Raw genomic sequence first — 23,213 nt, 5'->3', positions numbered from 1 at the left:
TCATCTTCATGGCTAGGCATCATCTTTATCGCTAGGCACCATCTTCATCGCTAGGCATCATCTTCATCGCTAGGCATCCGCGATCGTTGTATGGCACTCTGAATTCACTTATTGCAAGGTGTCTCTGTTCCCACAAAGATATATAATGGCCCATGAGCTCACTAATTAAACAAAGCAGACACTGTAAATTTAGAGCAGAAGAGGACTTTTCAAAGTGCCGGGATTAAAGATGGCAAACACGACACTCAACGCCGCAGATAGCCTATTCGGCCCTGTTGTCAAACCGATCTCGGGGACGTTTTTCGACTTTACGCGACTTTTTGAGGAGTCCATATTTTCCATCGGGCCTTCAGCTGCGTTGATGCTCATCGCTCCGGTACGGATATGGTACCTCCGCAAGACACCGAGAAAGGTGGTTCGGGACCGCCTGGCTTTGAGCAAACTTGTGGGGTTTCCCTTCTCATCGGTACAGTGCAGTGAGATGTGCTGACTGAGAGCCATCAGGTTCTTCTGGCTACACTCCTTGTTCTCGAAGTCATTAACCTTGGGATGTGGGCAGCACCATCAGCTCAGTCTCTACGGACCCGTGCGTCCATTCCTGCCGCGAGTCTGTCCTTTGCAGCGACCTTAGGTCTAGCATGCCTTTCGTATACTGAACATATGAGATCGATTACGCCGAGTCTAATCATCAATTTGTATTTGCTCTTAACCCTGCCCCTGGACTTTGCACAAGTGAGATCCTTGTGGCTGCGAGGTGCCGACTCTGCGGTCACACCGATCTTCACAAGTGTCACCTCCATCAAAGCATGTTTACTCCTTGTGGAGGCTATCGAGAAAGCAAGCCTGCTGCTACCACCTTTTAAAAGTTCCTCACCAGAGTCCACAAGTGGCATATATTCCCGAGCGCTTTTCTGGTGGCTGAACCCCCTATTCCTGCTGGGTTACAAGACGATACTCTCGGACGACAATCTGTTTGTAACAGACCCAAAACTGATGTCTAAATCGGTTTTCCATCGATTTCAACGACACTGGGCTAAGTGTATTTTTTGTGCATTTTACAGTCACGGTCATTGCTGACATGGCACCTTAGATCAGGCTACAGGTGGAAAAGGGTCCTTGCGCACCGCCCTAGCTAGAACAATGCTCCTGCCATTCTCGACAGCCATTTTGCCGCGATTGCTGGTGGTACTATTCAGATTCATGCAACCATTTCTCATACGTGATGTATCAAGGTTTGTCGCCGAGCCTGTGACGAGTCACTCAACGTCCCAAGGATGGGCCCTGGCTGCAGCATATGGATTGGTATATCTCGGCTTAGCGGTAAGGAGCCTCATGATGCTCTGTATGTTGCCGGAGAGAATAAGAGATCATAGCAACATTTTCATTGCAGTTGGTGACTGACGGCGACCAGATATCTCAAGCCATCTACTACCATCAGACATACAGAATGGTTACCATGACGCGTGGGGCGCTGGTCGCAGCCATCTATGCAAAGGCAATCGAGCTTCCAACCACGTAAGCAGATACCCCCCTGAGGAATTCCTAGGAGCGCATCTTCTAATTGTGGTTATTAGTGCTCTCGACGAATCTGCCCCTGTGACGCTAATGTCCACTGATGTCCAGCGAGTGTGCGATTCTCTCGCTCAACTTCACGAAACATGGGCCAGCATTATTGAGGTCGCGCTAGGTATCTGGCTCCTTACGAGAGAGATCGGCTTCTCTGTGTTCGGGCCTGTGGTGATCACCGTGGTGTCTGTCTTGGCCACTGTGGCAGTATCGAAGCGTATGCCTACCGCGCAAAAGCTGTGGCTCAAGTCCATCCAGACTCGTATCGGTGTGACTTCCAAGATGCTGCAATCAATGAAAGGGGTCAAAATGCTGGGTCTGACTCCATACATGTCCACTCTCATCCAAAGTCTACGGGAGCACGAGATCCTTTTATCACTCAAATCTCGGAGATTACAAGCGACTTGCATTGTCCTTGCCAATGTCGCTCAAGCTATCGCTCCAGGAGTAGCGTTTATTCTGTATGTCGTAATTCCCCGAAACGGGGACCAAACGCTCGATGTTGCCCAGGCATATACTTCTTTATCCTTGATCGCATTGATTACGAGGCCCGTGGCCTCGTTGATCTTCGCGGCGCCTCCGCTGAGGGCATCACTTGGATGCATAGAGCGGATCCAGTCCTTTCTATTCTCCCGGACTCGAACCGACAATCGACTCATCACGAAATCCAGTCCAGCGAAGGATAACAGAAAATCATCCAGAACTTCTGGACAAGCCATGGAACTGCAACCTGTGACTCCAACAGTTGATCCCTCACGGAACCGTCAAGCGCCAATTCGCTTGCTGAACGCCACCTTTGCATGGAGCGCCACACACTCACCAGTTGTGGAAGATATTTCATTTGAACTTCCTCCAGGTAGCCTGACTTTTCTTCTGGGGCCTGTGGGATGTGGGAAGTCAAGCTTACTTAAGGGCATACTGGGCGAGATTCCATCGAGCAAAGGGTTCGTATACCTGGAATCCCCGGAGACTGCTTTCGTGCAGCAAACTCCCTGGATTCAAGACAAGACCTTTCGTGACAACATCCTTGGCACATCGCCGTTCGACGCCAAGTGGTACCGTGCAGTCATTACAGCATGTGCCTTGGATGATGACATTGCCGAATTTCTCAAGGGGGATCTAACAGTCGTTGGCGCCGCGGGTCACGGCTTGTCAGGTGGGCAGAGGCTTCGTTTGGTGAGATTCCTCTCTGATACTCACCTGGTGAAAGAAAGCCATGTTTCTCGTCTTATGACGCTGATTCTTTCCATAGGCGCTGGCTCGTGCAATTTACCCTCGGCCCAGTACTTTGATTCTCGACGACACATTCAGTGGCTTAGACGCCGAGAGCGAAGGCACGATCTTCAGGAGCCTCTTGGGAAAGGGAGGTCTCTTACGACAGTTAGGTACAACCATTTTGTTGGCGACACACGCAGCCCATCGACTATCATACGCAGATTATATAATCGTGCTGTCTGCGCAAGGAACCATCTCTGAAGAAGGGACGTTCTCTGAGCTGATGAGCAGTGAAGGCTATATTTCAATATTGGCGGCGAGACACAAGCCTGAGGTTGAAAGTGTCACTCTTGAAAACAAAATTCTCTCACGAAATTCGAAACCTGCCAACGAAAATCGTGGTGATTATTCTCAGGAGATGGTGCCGACGTTAGGCGATATCCAAGTGTACAAATACTATTTTGGGGCCATTGGATGGCTCAACACTGCTGCTTTTGTCTGTTTGATCATGTCATTCGCATTTTTCTCGCGATTTCCAGGTAATGCTGCTCCAGTCCCGCTGAACTTCATTGACTAATGACCTCCAGATGCTTGGATGAAATTCTGGACCTCGGCTGTCGCAACGCATGGCAACTCTATCAGCGGAAAGTACGTTACTGTTTATTTTTCCATCGGAGTCATGGCTCTGGTTAGTGTTCTTGGGGTCGCATTCCACGTATACTCCAAAATGGTACCGGCATCTGCGAGATATCTGCACCTCACTCTGCTGTCAACAGTCATGGCCGCACCGCTGTCCTTCTTCACGTCCGTTCAGACTGGTCAAATACTGAACAGATTCAGTCAGGATCTTGGACTTGTGGACAATGAGCTCCCTTCGGCCTTGATTCAAGTGAGCGGCCCGTTCTTCTTGTGTCTAGTGCAGATCATCTTCATTTGCCTCTCGGCGGCTTACTTTGTGACAATATTGCCGCTGGTGCTGCTAGTATTGTACTTCCTGCAAAAGTACTATCTGCGCACTTCACGCCAGATAAGGCTGCTCGACCTGGAAGCGAAGGCACCCTTGTACTCCCATTTCTTGGAAACGCTCCAGGGTCTAGTGACGATCCGAGCTTTCGGATGGGCGAAGGAGTTCGAAGAGCAGAACATGGATCTGTTGGACAAGTCACAGAAACCATTCTATCTCCTATTCTGTATCCAACGCTGGCTGAGCCTTGTCCTTGATATCATTGTTGCTGCTCTTGCAGTGATCTTGATGATCATTGTTGTTGAGCTGCGCGACAAACTAGATCCAGCTCTAGTGGCGCTGGCACTGTTAAACATCATGTCATTCAACAGCAACCTCACCGCTATCATCCAGATGTGGACAGGCTTAGAGACGTCCATGGGGGCGATCTCACGCTTGAAGACCTTTAACCAGAGTACCTCTTCCGAGGATCGGGCGGAAGAATGCTCCCCTCTGCCTGAAACTTGGCCAAGCGGCGGCCATGTCGAATTTTCCGGGCTGTCAGCTACCTATGCGCACGAACTGCCAAATGTCATTAAAGATATCGATTTGACCATAGCACCCGGCGAGAGGTTGGGTATTTGTGGCACGTCCGGCTCCGGGAAGTCCTCATTGATCACCTCCTTGTTCCGCATGCTTGAAATCACTAATGGAACCATATACATTGACGGTATTGACCTGTCCACAATTTCCCGCCAGCGCATCCGTGAGCGTCTGAACGCTATTCCACAGGATCCTTTCTTCCTCAAGGGTACCATTCGGCAGAATATCGACCCCTTCGGTAAGGTCACTGACGAAGCAATCGAACTTGTGCTCTGCAAGGTTGGCCTTTGGGCTACTGTCAGTACGGCACCATATGGTCTCGACAGTGAGATGGAAGCTGAAGAGTTACTTTCTCACGGCCAGAGGCAACTCTTCTGCCTTGCACGCGCCATGCTCAACCCATCCAAGATTGTGGTCCTTGACGAGGTCACCGCTAGCGTCGATCTGCAAACGGACAGGCTGATGCAAGAAATTATTCGCGAGAGCTTTGCGGGCCGCACACTGATTATTGTGGCGCATCGCTTGCAAACGCTCATTGATTGTGATCGCATTGTGGTAATGCAGTTTGGCAGGATTGCCGAGGTAGGAGCTCCAGACACGTTGTTGGCAACGCCGAACGGCTATTTTAGGCACCTATGGAATACATAGGGACAGGGAAGTTTTTGGCCCAATTCAAGCTACAACTGGGTTACACGAAGTGATTACTCCGTCCTCCAGTACGACTCTTCTTGGACTCCGGACAGGGTCCCTTTCGCTGGTGTTGGGATAGGTGATAGATATCGACAATTAGCATAGTGAAAAGTGCACAGGCCGAGGCGAGCAGCTCTGTTATCCGATAATGTAGACTGTTTCCGAAGTTTGGAAAAGTTTTTGTTCGTTTATGGTGGGGTTGAAACTGGGGTGCATTATTCAAAACGGCATGGGATGCTGATCCCGCCGGATAAGTGGATATCCGAGACAAACCATGTGTGGGCTGACGCTCAGCTAAGCGAACATTCTCACAGTTGAGACCCTCCAATCGCTGATTATCTGTGCAGATCGATAACTGGGCACCTAACAGAATGGTCAAGTTTTCCATCCCACACCATGTTGGTTTCAGCACTGACCTCGTCTCACCTACCTCCCTGTCAATGGTCAGTCACACGAGACCAGTCTTAGCACAGCCTACATCACCGATCCTGAAGAGCCCTCTTGTCGGGGAACTTCTCTCTACAAGTGCCTTGATAGACAGCTAGAAATGTGTCGACGAAGGCTAGTTAACAGCGAAGTTTCTGGCTATCTTTGTTTTGGTGGCCTGGAAACTGACCCTAGGCGGTGCCCAGGATACTGCGCAAAGTCGTTATACCATTGTCATAGACTCGTGCTTGTATAGTTTGAAGTCGCTCCGTAAGTTGGATATTGGTTAATTAGTATCAATATATTCTCATATATTGCCTCTATCCCACAGGGAGGTGGTGAAGTCCACTGCCTAAGCCGGCTATCGAGAACCAAAATCAAGCTCTGCTTGCAGAGAGAGATTTTGGTATACCACATAGTGCACCGATCGAGCTATATGCAGCTGCTGAAGCACGTTCAGTGAGGCGCAGACCTTCCCCTCCGCACTAGTCTCAGCTCCCACGATTCTGTGACGACCCCTGCCTAAGCGAGTGAGAACGATATTTGTTCGCTCTCGTCAAGCCTTAAGGCTATATCTGGTCCTCTGTGCTTCGTTCGGTTACTATGTTCTGCAGATTGCTCAATGAATGAGGACCAAAGAGCCAATATATGATCAAAGCATATAAAATTTGGACTTCTATCTCGCTTCGCTATAGCAGCAGCAAGAATAACGTTTGCTTCGAACCTGAGGAGACATCAAAGCCCTAATATTCTTGACCAGACTCCAGTATGACCATTTCTCTACATCGTAAGAACTGCCTCTCTGGGTACTATCTGTGAATACTAACAAAGTGTGCAGTCCCTCCAGAGGTCCTCGCCACATGGCCAACACCGAACTATATCAACCCTCCGACTAGAGGCCCTGGGCTGGAGGTAGTTTCCATTCTCTTCAGCATCGTAGGTCTTGCAGTTGTGGCTACCCGAATATATTCGCGGTTGCTGATCACTCGAGCTCCGGGGTGGGATGATTTCCTGATCGTCGTGGGACTCGCCTTCAGTATCGCCGCGTCTGTTATGACCACTATCGGCAACAAATTGTATTTCAGTGGGCGGCATATCTGGGATGTCCCTCCATCCACATTCACGCCACTGCGACTGAATGTCTGGATTACCGAATGGCTAGTGGTTCTTGCCGGGACCGCCATCAAAATCAGCGTTCTCCTGTTCTATCGTCGTTTAAGCGTCAAGTTCCCCAGGGGATTTCTGATTGCCACATGGGTTGGAATTGTGTACATGATTTTATATGTGCTTGCATTCACACTCACACTGCTGCTTATCTGCCGACCAACTGATTCATATTGGAATTCCTTTACACCGAACTGGGCTGCGACTCACAAGTTTCATTGCGCAGACCAGAGTGTCTCTATTCCTTCGGCCGTCGGGTTGAGTGTATTGGGTGATTTTTACACAACCATCCTGCCACTTCTGCTCATTTATAGGTTGAAGCTGCCACTGAAACAGAAGCTTGCCTTGTACAGCTTGTTTGCGCTAGGCTTTTTGGCATGCATTTTTGGCGTGATCAGGCTTGTACTGCTAAACAAGCTGCTCAACGACACCTTCGACTTCACATGGCTACTATGGGAGATGTGGATTTGGTCCGTGGTCGAGCTATACGTGGCAATTTTCGCGGCCAGCGCTCCGGCACTCAAACCTTTCTTGCAGAGATTCTTGAGCATCTCGACGAATGGCATTGCAAGGATTTCTAGACAACTCCATGTTGACAAAGGGTTACCAGTACCCACTTTCCGCTTTGGATCGCATTCATTAAGCAATATGACTGGCTCGTCTGAGGCGGATGTTGAGAGCGTCGGCGGGGCCAATATTGGCGGCGAAAGGGGGGTGCGTGGAAGAGGTTTTTGGAGAGATCAGGGACACCGCATTATCCACCACTTTCACAAAAGGCCAAGTCAAGGCCACCAGATCACCTCAGCCCATGTCACAGAACAGAACTCAGCCTCTGCCTTCCACCGACCAAGTTCAAAGCCCGAGAATTGGTCTTCTAAAGTTACGACATTGGACAAGCCTCTGCCGCTTCCACCGACCAGTAAAACTTGACTGTTTGTGCCGTCACAGGCATCGCAACAAACGATCCACATTGGTTTCCAAGCCCATGAGACATCCACAACCTCATTTCAGTACGGAAAACATCAATTTGAGTAGACCCCAGTTTGAAGCCCAGATAGATGGATCATTAAGGCAGATAGATATAGCTATCTCCTTTCCACTGCCGAGAACAATATGATCTCATTGATTTTGCGTGGAAGCCGGTTATACATGCCCCTATGTTGCTTACTGATAGAGCAGTACACTCCCAGCTTACAGGGGCTCTGAGATACATGTCTCGAGGGTCAAGTATGACAGTGGTGGAAGTGTGGAAAGTTACGTACTGTTTTAACCCCGTTGATTCTGCCATAATCCATCTTAGGTCTTCCCCTGCGACCCGTCCGGCCCTACAATACTGCTTGGTGGTTTCCGTTTGGTGTCACAACTGTCCAAGTCACTCACCTTTACCGTGGGAGCAGATTTGCCTGCATACGCACAAAATGGCATAGCAATCGCTTATAAATATCCTTAAAGCACTATCAACAATTCTCTGTCTGAAATTTTACTGAGCAACGCTTGCAACATCGTTGCAACGATTCAGTACTGGTCATGGATAATGCCATCGCGTGGAGCAGATCCATTCTGCTGTGGGTATGTAAAACGCTTGTGTTCTTTCCACCATAATACTCTGCAAATATACGCAGGTGATTTGTGAATCGTCTTAAAGCCATGGGCCCAACTGGACATGAACCCGTCTCTCTGAAGTTCCTCGGCTACCTCCGCGCTCACGCAAAGGGATCGCTTAGCATTGTTCTCAGTCAGAACTCGCTAAGGGATGTACACGATCAGAGTGTCCTTAGTCTGCCTTGCCCATGATCTCATCTACTGGTATAGGGAACTCTGCTTTCTCCTCCCTACTTGATCTGAGTCAATGTGGTTGGCGACACCGCTGTTGGCCGTCTCTGCGTAATTACTCCGAGTGACCTTTATCGCATTAGTTCGTGCTGTGGCTCACTATAATCCCAGAGTATTCAAGCGTGAAAACCTTTCACCCGGTGTCCTTTTAGGCCTATCTGGCTACCTATCTGGATACCCAGTATTCAGCCGCTTTCGGACGAAACGTAGTGGAGTATATAGTTGCTGAGAAATATTTAGTGTTTATCCACGAACGAGGCCTACCCGCCTGCCCGATGAAACCCATCGATGGGTTCCGTGATTTGCGGTACGATGGGTTCCGAGCGCCCGTTTTGCGCGCGTCCCCCTCGGAACCCACCGAATTTTCGCGCGGTTTTTTCGGCCGCTCGCTTGATTAAATCATCCTCGATCGATCCTCCGCTCTCTTTTATAAGAAATCTCGAGATAATCAAGAAATAAGATCTTAACCCTAAAAAATATAATCATTAACCCTATTTAGTCATTTTTCGTCATTTATTTCATGAATTTTGCTTCGATTTAATCGAGATTAAATAAACCCATTAAAATCAACCCTAATCTTAACCCTAAGATTAAAAAAAAATAGATTCTCTCTTTTCTAGAGGGCTCACTGCTAATTATAATGTCCTCGATCTTGTTTATTTCGCTCCTCAAAATGCTCAATAATAGAGATATTTTCGAAGTCGATTTTTTCGGCCCAATTAATCAGCTATTCCCTTGGCTATCTACATATTAAGTTTTGTCTAAATCGAGCGTGAGGTCGTCATGATAAAGCGAATTATCGTTTTCTTAGCAGATAAGTGGTTAAATTAATAGCCCCATCTAGACTAACTATCTTCTTATCTCCAGATTATATTGTAGTGAGTCGGGAGGTGTGTGTCCCTCTCTAGGGAGGTGGCTAGGATACAGTGGGCCCTGGGCTAAGCAAGCGTGCATCTAGGTCAAGGGGCCTAGGCAAGTGTTTCTTTTCCTCTTTTTCTTCAGGCAGACATGCAGACTAGACAGAGAATAGGCATGAGTAGCCATGAACATCAGCAAGCAAGTACACACACATATGTAATATATACACATAGAATCGATTAAGAACAAAGACCGTGTACAGAGTGATACACAGCGACAGCGAAGTCTTAACCAAGTCTATAGTGTTCTCTATAGACTCTAGGTGTAGCGCGCGCTTCGGCGCACTATTAAGTGTGGTCTAGAGCAAACAATCAAGTGCTGTAAAAGAAAGAAGAAGTGTTTCACGAGCGTCTCTCAGTTCCCAACTTATATTACAAGATTGACTATAGCCCTATATATCTAGTGCTTTCCCCTTTACTTCTATTATATTAATGCCTTTAATAAGAACCTTCGCTATTTTACGCGGCGACAGTATAAACTTATTCTGGGCTTAATCAGTATAACCTTAAGTGGGAATGAGAAGATAATAAGAAGAATAAAGCAAAGAAATATAAAATGAGAAGAAAAAAAAAAGAGTATTAAATGAAAGTAAAGATCGAGATAAACTAAGTAAAATATATAGATTCAGTAGAAGAGCGATTAAAAGACACTAAGTCTCGCGTCTTTAATAGTAAGCGATTTAAGAGTAAGTGTAAATAGAGAGGTTAAAGGAAGCGATAGACTTTAAGTGGTAAGGAGCTCACTATAGATATATTATTAGCTATTATCACTATTTATACTATACTTAGTAATGTGAGTAAAAAATAAGAGAATAAAAGCGAACCATTTAGAGAGGATATGAGAATATCAAGAGAAGAAAGAAAACAAGACTTATAAGTTCTAGGCTTAAGCTATTAACTAAGAAAGGAAAGGTGTTAGGAGATTCTTGGGACTATCGAAAATTGGAGTTAATAGAAAAGGCGGTGAATAGTCTATTAGCGAGATATAGAACCTTATTCTGGGGTCTAGTGATAGTATTATTACTATAGATAATAGTAATGATAGAGAAAAAGATAAAAGCGCTTATTAAAGAGTAAATAGAGATATAAGGTTTAGAGACCTTATAGTATAATTCTATATAGTCAGGAAAGCGAAGTTTATCGATATTAATAGTAACTCGAACACTATCTTTCTCAGTGATATTTATCGAGGTTTTAGTTATATTAAGCGAGTCAGTGGCGATATCGATTTCTTTTAAGTCCTTTATGGCGTTAATACTAATTACTTAACTGTATTAACTATCTATATTCTCAGGACCTAGAATCGCTAGAGCTTTAGAATTTACAGAGAAAGATATAACAAGATTCTTGAGGATGTTTAATGAGCTAATAAAAGAATATAAAGTGATAGAGAAAGAGCGTTATATAAAGATATCATGATATTATAATAACAATACTCGAGACCTTATGAAAGGCTTTCTAAAGTATTAAGAGAAGAACTGAAGCAGGTTAAAAACTATTATATAAGAAGAATGGCGAAGTCAAGATATTAATCATTAGAAGTATATCTTAATATATTTATTAGCTCTTTTCAAGGTTAAGAGAGAGACAAATAAATAGATACTTCGATATTATTGTTAATATTATACTGTTACTAAAGTGATTATAACTAAAGAAGAGGTTAGTGAATATAAAGTAACGACGATATTTCTTAATGATCTTATATCTCGATAGCGAGAATAGATTCTTAAAAAGATAGACACTAATCTAGATAATATAAACACCTTTATATTCTAAAAGATATATTAAGTGGCTATTAAGATTTTATAGACTTTAAGTGTTTAAGAGTGTTTTAATAATCGCTATTAAAGAGACTTTATATAGCTAGTAGAGAGACTATTAAAATCTGCCCCTTAAGAACACTTTAAAAATATTAGATCTTGTATATCTTGTGAGAGAAGTAAGAATATAAATATAAAGACGCTATCTCTTATAACTCATAATAATATAGCTACGCTAATGGACCAGTTTTCGTAAATGATTCTTCTAATTAAGGCTCTCTTAAAGTAATAAGAGAAGAACACCTAGGTAATGAAGATATAATATCTCTTTAATGGTGAGACTAGTCTTCGATATCTAGCGCGAAAAGAAGATCTAAACTAACGCTCAGCACTTAGTAGATATTTCTACTATAAGGGGGTATATATAATGTCTCGAGCTAATCGACTTGTTTATAAAGCGGCTTTAGATCATGTCATGAAGAGATATATTAAGTCGTTTAATAGAAGAACTTACTGGAAACCTGCTTACAGGGATATATCTCATGTTGTGAGAGCATTAATAGCCTTTAATAAGATCACTGTAAAGTAGATTAATTAAGTGGTGCGGGCTGCTTATTAAAAGAAAACTAGTTAGGAATCTTTATAAGCGTTAAAGATCGAACACATCGAGATTAGGCTACAAGAGTGGGATAATAAAGAATTAGTAAAGACTATTATGATAGAGTTAGAGTATAAAGCATTAATTATAGCTCTTGATAAAGAAAGAGGTTATTCTTGTCGCTCGAGTAATTAGTTATATCATACTTAGAGACTTTAAGGGGTTACACAAAACCGATAAGCCATTAAGTCTAGTCTTGTAATCTTATGTATATATCATGAAGAGAAGTATATTTTATAATAGTTAAGCGAGTAAATTAAGAGCTAACTAAAAGATATATAGACTAAGGCGAAAGTCTAGAGTAGCTAAGACACACTTATAAATAAGTCTAAATCTATCATGAGTGCCGCAGAAGAGGAAGTTATAGCAAGTCCCTCTTTTATTCTCAGAAAAAAAAGAAAGAAGCCTCTAGGGATTACCTTAAAGAAGGCCACTATAAGCTAAAAACAGCCCACTTTGCGCGATATAGTATAGAAGATTTTAAGCACAAGAATTCTCGATACCACGCTGCGAGATTAGTTAAGTCTATTAAGACCACTTCGTTAGGAGTTACTGGGAGATCGTAACTAGATAGTATTAAGTGAAGAACAAGAGATAGAAATTGCTATCTTGTCTTCAAAAGCTATAGCAAGAGCGCTAGTTACCCTTAATACGGATATATTGTAGTCAAGTATAGAAGGGAGTTCTATCGTGAATATAATTTATTTAGTAGGCTTATTAAGAGTAAAGAAGTTTATTTCTTATCTTCTCTCTAAATGTATTTTTAAGGATTTAGTGATAATAGTCGTGTTCAATCCTGAAAGTTAAAATAAAGATATATACTTTTAATACACTATATAACACAGAAGTAGAGATTAATCTGGTTTTTAGGAGGCTTATTAATAAGCATAGTTAGAAGTTAAAAGTTATTTAGAATCTTGTTTAAGGAGTTGGCTATATAGGGAATAAGTATATCTTTAATAAAGCGATAACATTAATGTCTATTCGAGTTAATGATCTTTCTTTAAAGTTTAACGCGATAGCAGAATAAATAAGATAAGTATTAAGTATATTTAACTAACCTTAAGACCTCGTAGAAAGTGAAAATATATACGCTTAGAAACCTTGCTAAGAAGAATACAGCTTAACTTTTAACTTAGGCAATAAAAAACTTGAGCGTAGATTTAAACTAAGATGGTTTAAGTCTATAAGCATTAATGAGCTTCGCCTAGTAGTGAAAAGTAAATCAACATAAAAAATGATTTAGGTGTTAATAGTGAATATATAAGATAAGTATTCTTTATATCTTGTTTAAAAAGAAAATATAGTTAATAATGTTTATTTTAGGCACTATTTTTGCTCTATACCTCATGATAAAGCTTGTAATTTAAAGGATTATTTTATTTATCGATATATTCTAGAGACTAAAGAATTAGAAAAGTTATTAATATAGTATTATTTAGATTTATATTTTCGAGATAAATTGGCGAGAAAAATAAAGAATATAAAAAGGATTAGTGTTCGATATTTTCGATTAAGTAATATTAATAAAGCCTTAAATTGAGTATCTTTAAGACTTAATAATAATATAGTGTTTATATAAAATATAAAGCTATATTAGAAGAGAAGGAAGAAAAGAAAGAAGAAGAAATAAAAAAGTATAGAAGTACTATTAGTGTAGATAAATATAGTGTATAAGAGAAAAGATTAAAAAGTGAACTTTATAAACGTTCTTAAGAATAATAAGACACTTTTAGAAGATCGAGATTAAAAAGAGAAGAGACTTTAAGCTAAAAAGGCGACGGGTAAGGATAAATCACGAGGAAAGTATAATCACTAGCTAATATCTAAGTTCTTGAACATTAAGAGAGGAAGTCGCTTAACTCTAGAGAGAATAGAAAAAATAATAGTTAGGGAAGAGTTAATATCTTAGGAGAGAGACCTTTTTTAGAAGATATTATTTAACTGTGAAAAGGCGTTAGCTTGGGATTTCTCTAAGATTGAATAAGTATACCTAGATATTATATCACTATAAGTGATTAAAACTATTAAGTATATACTATAATAAGTACTCAGGTTATTGATTTCGAAAGCGCTTAAAGAGAAGATTATAGAGATAATTAAGAAGAGACTATAACGCGATATATATAAGTGTTTTAAGAGACTCTACTAAAATCCATTCTTCTTGGTTAAGAAGAAAGTTAAAGAGAAGTATAGACTTATAAATATCGTTATAAATATTAACTAAGTGACTAAAAAGGATTTCTTAATATCTTTAAACTTTAATAAGTTTATAGAGAAGTTTATAGATCTTAAGATTATATCACTAATAGACTAGTTCTCGGGGTATAATCAAGTTATTCTAAATAAGAAAAGTCGAGACCTAACTATATTCTAAACACTTTATGGCCTAATATAATTAATAAGATTACCTTAGAGAGCAACCAATTCTATAGCGTAGTTTCTTATCATTAACTACAAGATTCTTAAAGACCTAATTAAAAAAGATATAATATTATTCATAAATAATATCGATATTAAAGAACCTTAGACTATCTATAATAATAAAGAAATAACGCCCGATATCCATAAATATATTCTAAAGTATATTTAGTCCCTAGATTAAGTGCTTATTAACTATAAGTATATCGATATAATACTCTCTAAGGAAAAGTTATAATTCTATATAAAAGAGATAAAAATTATCGAGTATATCTATAACAATAATAAATAGTATCTAGACTTTAAGAAAGTAGTGAAAATTGTTGCTTAGCTAGCTTGTAAGAACCTACGAGAAGTTAAAGGTTTCCTAGAAGTCTGTGTATACTATTAAATCTAGATTATGAACTTTAGTATTATTGCTTAGCCTCTATATAAGTTGCTTCGAAAAGATATAAAGTGATATTAAGACGAAAAACAAGAAGAGACTATATATTGACTAAAGAAGAGCTTAATTAAGGTTTCTATACTTATTAGTATTAATTATAAGCTCGATATAGATCTAATCATTATAATGATTAATAGTAGCCTAAAAGGCTAGGGCGTTATTATAATATAGATCGAAAGAGAGAGTAAGCGAAAATATTCTATATGGTATAAAAGTAATATCTAGAATTCTGTGGAGTCTAAGTATAATATTAATAAGAGAGAGTATTATATATTATTGAAGGCTTTAAAGAAGTTTTGATATTGATTATATAGAATGCGCTTTTTGATCGAGATGGATATAAAGATATTCGCTACTTAATTAAATAGGTCGATAATCGACTTATTAGATGTCTTAATAATGTAATAAATAGTATAAATTCGTCTATTTAACTTTAAAGTTCGCTATATCCTTAAGTCTAAGAATATTATTATTAATATATTGTCTTATCGCTCTTCTACTAAAGACAATATTAAAGAAGTTAAGGAGGAGCAACTTATTAAGGACTAGATTAATAGCTAGCTTTAATCTCTTTAGTTGTAAAGTGTAAGACTTAGCTCTATATATATTAGTGGGAGTAATATAGATAATGAACTAGCGATAGATATATAAGAACTACTCTGTTTATAGCTAGATATACTTGAAAACTATATCAAGTCATTTAAGTTGGAAGAATATTCGAAAGAGTTATATTAGATAGTAGAGTTCTTATAGTCTAGAATATAAAAGTTAAGCGATATATCTTTAATAAGGTTTAAGAAGTGAAAATATAAAGTTCTTAACTATATCGTGAGAGATAGATATCTCTTTCGATAAGCAGATAAGTATAACCTTATTTGTTATATCTTAAACACATCAAAGTTACAATAGAAAGTGATTATAACTATACACTATAAGAGCGAGCATTAAGACAAGAAGAGTACTTACTATAGAGTTATTAATAAATACTTTTAGAGAAATATAAGTGCTAATTACTTTAAGTTTTGGCGCGCGTGTAAAGTCTACTAGAAACGTTTAGTAAATAGACAAGAAGAGAAGCTATATTTTATATTTATAAATAGTACTTAAGAAAAGGTTAGTCTAGACATGATATTAATACTAAAGTTTAATGGATTTCAGTATATAGTTTATACTCAAAGTGATCTTTTCGGGTGGCCGAAAGCTCGAGCGATTCGAAAAAATAATAGCGTAATAGTGACTATATTCCTCTAGAAGGAGGTGATCTATTATTATAGTGTATTATTTAAGCTTATTGTCGATAGAGAGCTAGAAAATAAGGATCTAGTTATAATCCTTGTAGAGAAGTATAATATTAGTTAAATTATAGTTTTCGCTTATCACTTTTAAGTAAATAGAATAATAGAAAGATATTATCGCTTGGTTATAAATACTCTAAGTAAGCTAATAGAAGAAAAAGCGAAGAAGAACTAGGTTTGTTACTTGCTCATGATGTTATGGGTAGAGAGAATTACGATGAAGTAGATAATTAGAATAACACTGTATAAGGTCGAGTATACTTAGAGATTAATATTATTAATGAAACTTGATATTATAATATAGTTAGTGATAAGGTGAAAGGAAGTGAGAAACATAGCTAATCTTGTTATTATATATATATAGGCGCTAAAGTATCGTGATAAAGATCTTAAAGAGATATAGCTAAGACTTTAATATTTAAGAGAGAAAAATAAAGTGCGGTTTAATTTAGAAAAGAATGTTAAAGATATTTCGTTATTAGTAGAGGTGTTAATACTATTGAGAAATAAACAGAAAAGAATTAATATATTTAGGGATATAAAGTTGGTCTTTTAGTGGAATGGTTTCTATCGCGTGATTAAAAGTGTATCGAAGAAAGGAACTTATTTTCTCGCTAAGCTAGATAGCACTAGACTGCGTAGCATATTTATAAGTAATAGATTAAAACGTTTCTTCGTGATAAATAAAGAGGGAGCCTTAGATAAAATAGAGAATAAAGACTTAAACTAAGTTATAGCCTAAAGCGAGAGAAGTTAAGATAGTGAGGTAGAAGAAGGATATAATAATGTGAATCGCTGAAAGTTTATATAATAATTAAACATCACTATTAATATCTCAAGATATCATACTAAGCAATATAAAAAATCGCGCCGCCTAAAGACTATAGATAAAGTAGAAGAGAAAGAGTTAGAGCCCTAATAAATTATTAAGGTCGATAAGTTATTAAAGAGAAGAAAGAATATATATATTGACGCTCTCTTTACGTGTTTTTGCTATATATTTTAAGCTCTCGGCACGATATTTCTTGTTTTCTTTTCCTTTTTGCTTTAAAGTTATTAAGGTTAATGAGACGCCTTAGATGTAATGACTTAGAGAAGTGAATAGTGTAATTATACTAGCTTTCTTAATAGTTTACTTTAGAGTTACTAGCGTTGTTAGAGTTACTAAAGTCACTGAGAAGGTTAGTGAAGAGAAAGAGATAAAGAAGAGACTAGATCATTATATACTTTTCTTTTTCGATCTAGTTAATTTTAATAATTAGGTTATAGTCGTTATTCGATAAGTTTTTATCTTTATATCTAACTATAAAGTGCGTGTATAAATATACTCTTCGATAGAGATTATATATTGAAGCTAAAATTAAGGGTTTTGCTAAGAGATTTTAGCGCGAGATCTTGAGTTTAATCTTCATAAAAGAGATCGAGAATATAGATAAATCGTGTTTTAGAATAGAATCTATAATCATTAAGAAAGATCTCGAGAGAGACTAAAGAAACTATCTCTTTAGGATAAGCTCGAGAGTAGAAATTATGTTAAAAGAGAAAGATTAATGAGAGTGAGTGAGTTAAGAAAAGTGATAACTTAAGATATATTATTATAGTGAAGTGAAGTTATAGAGAGCAGCCTTAGAGATATATTAGTCTTCATAAGATATTTTCTTATGTTTTTCCTTTTGGGTTTCTTTTACTGAAGTCTAGAGTTAGGTTCGAAAGAATATCTCTCGAGAAGAATCTATAGATATAGTGAATAATGTGAAAGAAGATAATCATAAAAATATAAGCTAGCTATAGAAGTTTAATCTCACTACGAGTGCGAAAGATATTATTTCACTTAGTGAACTTATCTTTCTGCCCTTCTTCTCTCTTCTTTTTCTTTCTTGATCTTGCTTTCTATGAAGATTAGCTGGTTTCCTTAATTGTTTTTCGATTCTTACACTTGCCTAAGGCGACGCCATTAGTCGTGAGAACCATTAAGGTTCGCTGTTGTGGATATAGAACTAGGTGCGTGGTGAGAAGATATAAAGAAGTGAAGCGTGGATATAGAGAGCGAGTTATATGTTTAAGGTAAGGAGTTTAGTAAATTATGAGTTTCAATAAAGCAAGAGTGCCCTAAACCTTATAAACCGTGTTTACTCGCTTTCTACTGAGTATATAATATCACCGCTTTCCTGATTAGATAAGATATATATATAATCTATCGCGTCAATATAACTATAGTTCTTTCACGCTTAAGTATATCTTTATCACTTTTACTATTAATGCCTTAAGAGAGTGTTATTATTATTTATCTATAAGGAGTCGCTAGCTAACTTATTTTCACTCTCTTTTGCTCTTAATAGCGGAGTCCTCTTATCGAAGGTTGTCGGCAGCCCAAGGTGGCTAGATATAGTGCCCATAAGTATTGTTTATAACTCTTAGTCGTGAGAGAAGTGGAAGTCATTACTATTATGAAAGAAAGAAAGAGCGAGAGCGCTTTAAGTCACTTTAGGCGCAGTAATATAAACTGTTACACGTAATAACTTATCACTCGCGCTAAAGTGACTGTAATTATAAATTCTATCTAGGAGAGAAAAAAATAGAGAAGAGGCGCGAATTGAGAAGAAGAGAAAAAGATAATACATCAAGAGGCGCGTTACAGGGCGTCTATCGCTATTATCGCTTGTGGTCTTTTAGTTAGTTATTAGTTGCGAGAATAGGCGATATATATAGTGGAGTGTTAAGGTAAATATAATGAAAGTGCGCGTTTAGTTTGAAGTCTAGCGAATCATGAGTTTTAGTGAAGCAAGGATACCCCGAACTCTATAAACCGCGTTCACCCGCTTTCTGCTGAATATATAATATTAGATCGCCTTTAAGAGTATATAATCAGAATAGCCTTGCGAAGAAATAGTCTTATACAAGGGAAAGGACAACATGGTTTTCAGTTACGCATAAAAACCAACCTTGCATGGCGATTAATAGTGAATATTGCTCCTCATTAAAGAGACCAGTATATTAAGGTTAACGAGGAATAGATAGAGGCTTAGGTAAAGATCTAAGTATATTGTTAGAATTTCAGGATTTAAGTTAAAAAGAAGATAGTAATGATCGAATTCCTAAGACTCTTAATAATTATTTCGATAGCCCTTATTAGTTCTTAACTAGGAAATAGATTTGATTTATACGCGGTCTTTAGCGATACTCTAAAAGATTAATAATATCGCTTTCTATAGAGATTAATAAGTTTTAAGCCATGACTAGATTAGTTAGTAAGTATAGTAGATTATAAACGACCCTTAGAATAAAGCTCTATAGTCTTATCGCGTAGAGTCGAGTAAGAAAAGACTATCTCTATTAATAAGAAGATTATATATAGCGATCTTATTAACGCTCTATATTTAATATATCCTTACACTATCTCCTCTATCACTTTCTCACGCTCTTATAACTATTGATCTTATTCCTTAAACTCTTCTTTCATAGCCACTATTACCTAGAATAACTTCTTCTTCTCGCTCTATCTTTACTAGTTATTAAGAGCATTATTAGTTATCTTTTTAAGTACTCACAATATCGTGGCGTTATTAGTTTTTCTTATTCTACACAAAGTTTCACTTCACTTTTTACTTACTCACTATATCTTAAGATTCTAATGCCTTAACGATATCCTTCTTAACACTTTTCTTCTTGTCTACTAAAGAAGATAATCTCATGACTATTTAGCGATCTTCAAACCCTAGTGTCTAAAGTTTAGTAGTTTCTCAGATATCCTTCATTAATATTACTATCCAAGATCTTTAGACCTTTTTACACGATATAGAATATATAGATAACTTAGTTTTAGAAGCTAAGCTATTTAAAATCTAAATAACTATTATTAGTTATACAGAACTTATATAGATTATAATTAATAAACCTCTTTTTTAGCTTCTTAAGTAATATTCTTACCTTTTAGCTATTTACTATATTTATTCTACGGAATTAATACCTCTATAAAGCTATCTAAAAGAAGTGAAGAACAAAGTTAATAACTATAAAAGAAGTTTAAAAAGATTATGTTAAGAGACTATCGATAAGATTAAGGATCAATAAGTTTAATTAGCTGCGTGAATATCTTGGGACTATTATAGTAATTTTATTATTTATATAGCTAGTGAGGGTCGCTCTTTTCTAGATTAGCTATATAATATTAAAAGAGCAGATAAAGATAAAAGATAAAATATTATAAAGGTCTTGAGAAAGGCTTTCTTCTTTATAATATTAAGACTAATTACTTCTCTATTTAATAAGGCGCTAGAATAATTTATTAAGACTATATAAATAATTCTAAAGAATATTATAAATATTAATAGTTTTTATAATGATAATAAGTATAATTAAGAGTGTTTAAAGCAAGATTTTAAGTTCTTAGCTATTATGGCTACTTATAAAGCGTAGAAAGTGAACAGAATATAGTTCTTGTCGTAGATATATATTGATCTTTAAGACTTTAAGAGATAAATAGTTAATAATAAGTTTAAGCCTGCTCTAGATAGTAATAATAATAACGAAGACATTATTATGTTTTCTATATTAACTTCTTAGCTTAAGTAATTACTTCTTTAAGATAGATCTTCTAAAGTTACTATAGATTAAGATATAAAAATAATTAATATTAATATAACTAGAATTATTAATATCTTATAAGTTGTTAAGTTTATAAACACTAAGATAATTACTATTGAATTTCTAGTATCTTTAAAGCTAATCTCTAGACCTAAGAATATTTTTCAAGACATTAAGATAATAATTGAGGATTCTACTATCTCTATAGAAACTCTTACACTATTTAGATCTATATTAATCTTGTCGTCACTTCTTTTATCGACTCTCTTTAAAATAGAAGCTTTTCTTCTTTAGGCTATTTCTACTTATAATGTTATAATCGACTCTATATTATCCATATTATTTATAATTATTTTTATATCTATATCTACTTCAGAATTAGTCTTAACTACAATATCCCTAGCTAGAGTTGTACCCAAGAAACAAGATAATTATCAAGAGAGTTTAGATAATTATAGTGAAGCTGATACTTTTGAGTTTAAGGGCTTTAGTGATGTTTTAAATAATACTACTTCTAGTGATAATAAAGTGAATAATATTGACTTCGCTAATAATGATTTTAATGTGAATAATTCTAATGTCTTTACTAAGTCTATTAAGAAGAAGAAGGTTAAGAAGGCTTTAAATATATAAAATTCGATAAACCTAGAATATAACTAAGATCTATAGTTCTTTGTAAAGTATATAGAGCTCTATATATTACGCTTAAAGAATTATTAGCGATACTTAGTAATGAGTGACAATTATATTAATTATCTAACGCTAAATTAGCTCTTCTTTTTATTCTTAAAATCTAACGATACTAAAAAGATTATATGGATACTCTTGAAAACTTAGACTATAAATTAGATAAGAGTTAAGAGAGAACTTCGCGAGTTACTGAATCTCTTTTCAATATATAAATTGATATTCGCTATCATGGATATTTATTGAAATCTTAAGAAGTATTAAGAGCTAGTTTTATGCTATATACTCAGTATAGAAGAGGTTCTTAAGAAAATAGTGGCAATATAAAAGCGTCTATAAAGAGAGTGTTACTAATCTAAGTCTTTATAAAAGATTTATTAATATTATAATAAGCTATATAAGTGTTATGTTACGTTTCGCTCCACCCGGGGTGTCACTGCACGTATCGTTCCTTGATAAGTGGGAAGTATAGGAGGCGAGGTCGCTGAGAACGGAGTACTTGAGCGAGTACTAGAGCGAAGTGATCATAGTCCAAAACGTATAGGTATGATCGTGAACGAAGTTAACTACGTGGTAAAGCTATAGAACGACCGTGTATATATATTCGTTACTGCTCAGTCCCGCTTAGTGGTGCTCAGGCCAAGCACACTGAGCACGTCTAAGCATTCCCGAGTGGTGCTCAGCGGTGCTCAGCGTTCCTAGGGCTGAGCCGGCTAAGCGTATCACGTGATCCGTGCCGTGGTTCTTCACACGTGATTTCCCGGTATAGCTTCCTCTCTTGTTCTGGCTGTCGTCACAGCTTTGTATGCGGCCTGCTCGCAGGCCGATTCGTAACACTTTCCCCTTCCTAGATTCATTCGTTGTCCTCAACGTACATAAGTGAGTGCCTCCCCCTCCTCGTGCCCTTCTCTTCTTCCTTTCCCATGGCTTACCATGCCTCAGTTTCGTGTTGCTAAGCCCGCGCGCCCCTTAACCCTCCGTCGTCAGAAACTGATCGATCGTATCGAGTCCTTTAGTCGCGAATTGTCCGGTATGGGTCGCTGCACACCTTGCCAAAACTCGAACTCCGTCTGTTTCGTCCTCGATGGCTGCAGCAAGTGTTCATCCTGCACAAAGAAGGGCGTGAAGTATTGCGACGGCACTTTTTCGGATGAAGAGTTTGACTCCCTGACTGCTCAACGAAATCGCCTCGTCGAGGCGGCCCGCCAAAAGGGCGCAGAGCTGGCCCAACTGATTGCCGCCGTCAATAAGGCTCACTCTAAACGCGAGCGTCTTCAGCGTGAGGCCGACCTGTTGTTGGAAAAGCAGAAGCAGATGCTGGTGCGGGAGGCCGAATCGCTGGATGCTTTAGATCACGTGGATCCTCCCGAAAAAGCGTCAGCCACCGTTTTTATTGGCATGGATGACAAACAACTCGAGGAGATGTTTGAGTTATCACCGGGGGCCCTTCTAAACTTCGAAGGCCCCATCTCGATTGACCGCCCCTCATAGTTGCGTCAGATATTTAGTGAGTTTCCTCCTCCGTTTCTTCCTCAAATACTCCTTGACCATGTCCCCTGAGAGATGTTCCGGTGATTCCCATGTGTTTTCTTCGTGTCCATATCCTAACCATTTAACCAGGTATCGTAGTTTTCCATTGGTTTTTTAATGGTCGAGGATCCCCTCCACATCGTACATCGGTTATTGGGTTTCCTCATATATTAGCACCGATCCTAGTTTGGCGTTCGGTGATGCTTTTTCAAGAAGCGATTTGTGGAAAACTGGATAAATGTTCATCCCTCCAGGTAGTTCCAATTCAAAGTTCACTGGTCCAAGTTTCCTTTTGATCTTGTAAGGTCCAATCTTAGTGTGATCTAGTTTGTCAGATGGTCGTTATGTTTTGATGTTTTTCCTGAGAAGGTACACTGCCTCCCCTTCTTTGAAGTCTAGTCCCTCAGATCTTCGTCTGTTCGAGCTTTCAACTGTTTTTTGTGATATTTTCTTAAGTTCTTTCTTCAAAAGTTCGT

At 38.3% G+C, this 23,213-nt stretch overlaps 3 protein-coding genes across 3 annotated transcripts; all 3 read left to right on the top strand.

The window, feature by feature from the left end:
- Positions 1–229: 229 nt before the first annotated feature.
- On the top strand, positions 230–4,975 carry PV08_02270 (uncharacterized protein; the record flags this gene model as incomplete). Its single annotated transcript, XM_016376630.1, has 7 exons — positions 230–445; positions 505–1,039; positions 1,091–1,320; positions 1,412–1,515; positions 1,575–2,742; positions 2,819–3,320; positions 3,369–4,975. 7 exons carry the CDS (start codon positions 230–232, stop codon positions 4,973–4,975), a joined length of 4,362 nt encoding a protein of 1,453 aa, XP_016238200.1.
- A 1,236-nt stretch (positions 4,976–6,211) lies between these two features.
- PV08_02269 (uncharacterized protein) lies at positions 6,212–7,537 on the top strand (the record flags this gene model as incomplete). Its single annotated transcript, XM_016376629.1, has 2 exons — positions 6,212–6,230; positions 6,282–7,537. 2 exons carry the CDS (start codon positions 6,212–6,214, stop codon positions 7,535–7,537), a joined length of 1,275 nt encoding a protein of 424 aa, XP_016238199.1.
- Positions 7,538–22,239: 14,702 nt separating this feature from the next.
- Positions 22,240–22,698, top strand: PV08_02268 (uncharacterized protein; the record flags this gene model as incomplete). The annotated part of the gene is made up of 1 exon (XM_016376628.1): positions 22,240–22,698. The coding sequence occupies one exon, from the start codon at positions 22,240–22,242 to the stop codon at positions 22,696–22,698; it is 459 nt and encodes a 152-aa protein (XP_016238198.1).
- Positions 22,699–23,213: the final 515 nt, after the last annotated feature.

This window comes from Exophiala spinifera, assembly GCF_000836115.1.
Source record: "Exophiala spinifera strain CBS 89968 unplaced genomic scaffold supercont1.2, whole genome shotgun sequence".
Lineage (NCBI taxonomy): Eukaryota > Fungi > Ascomycota > Eurotiomycetes > Chaetothyriales > Herpotrichiellaceae > Exophiala > Exophiala spinifera.
Note: the sequence above shows the minus strand (reverse complement) of the source record. Positions and strands in the feature narration are given on the sequence as shown.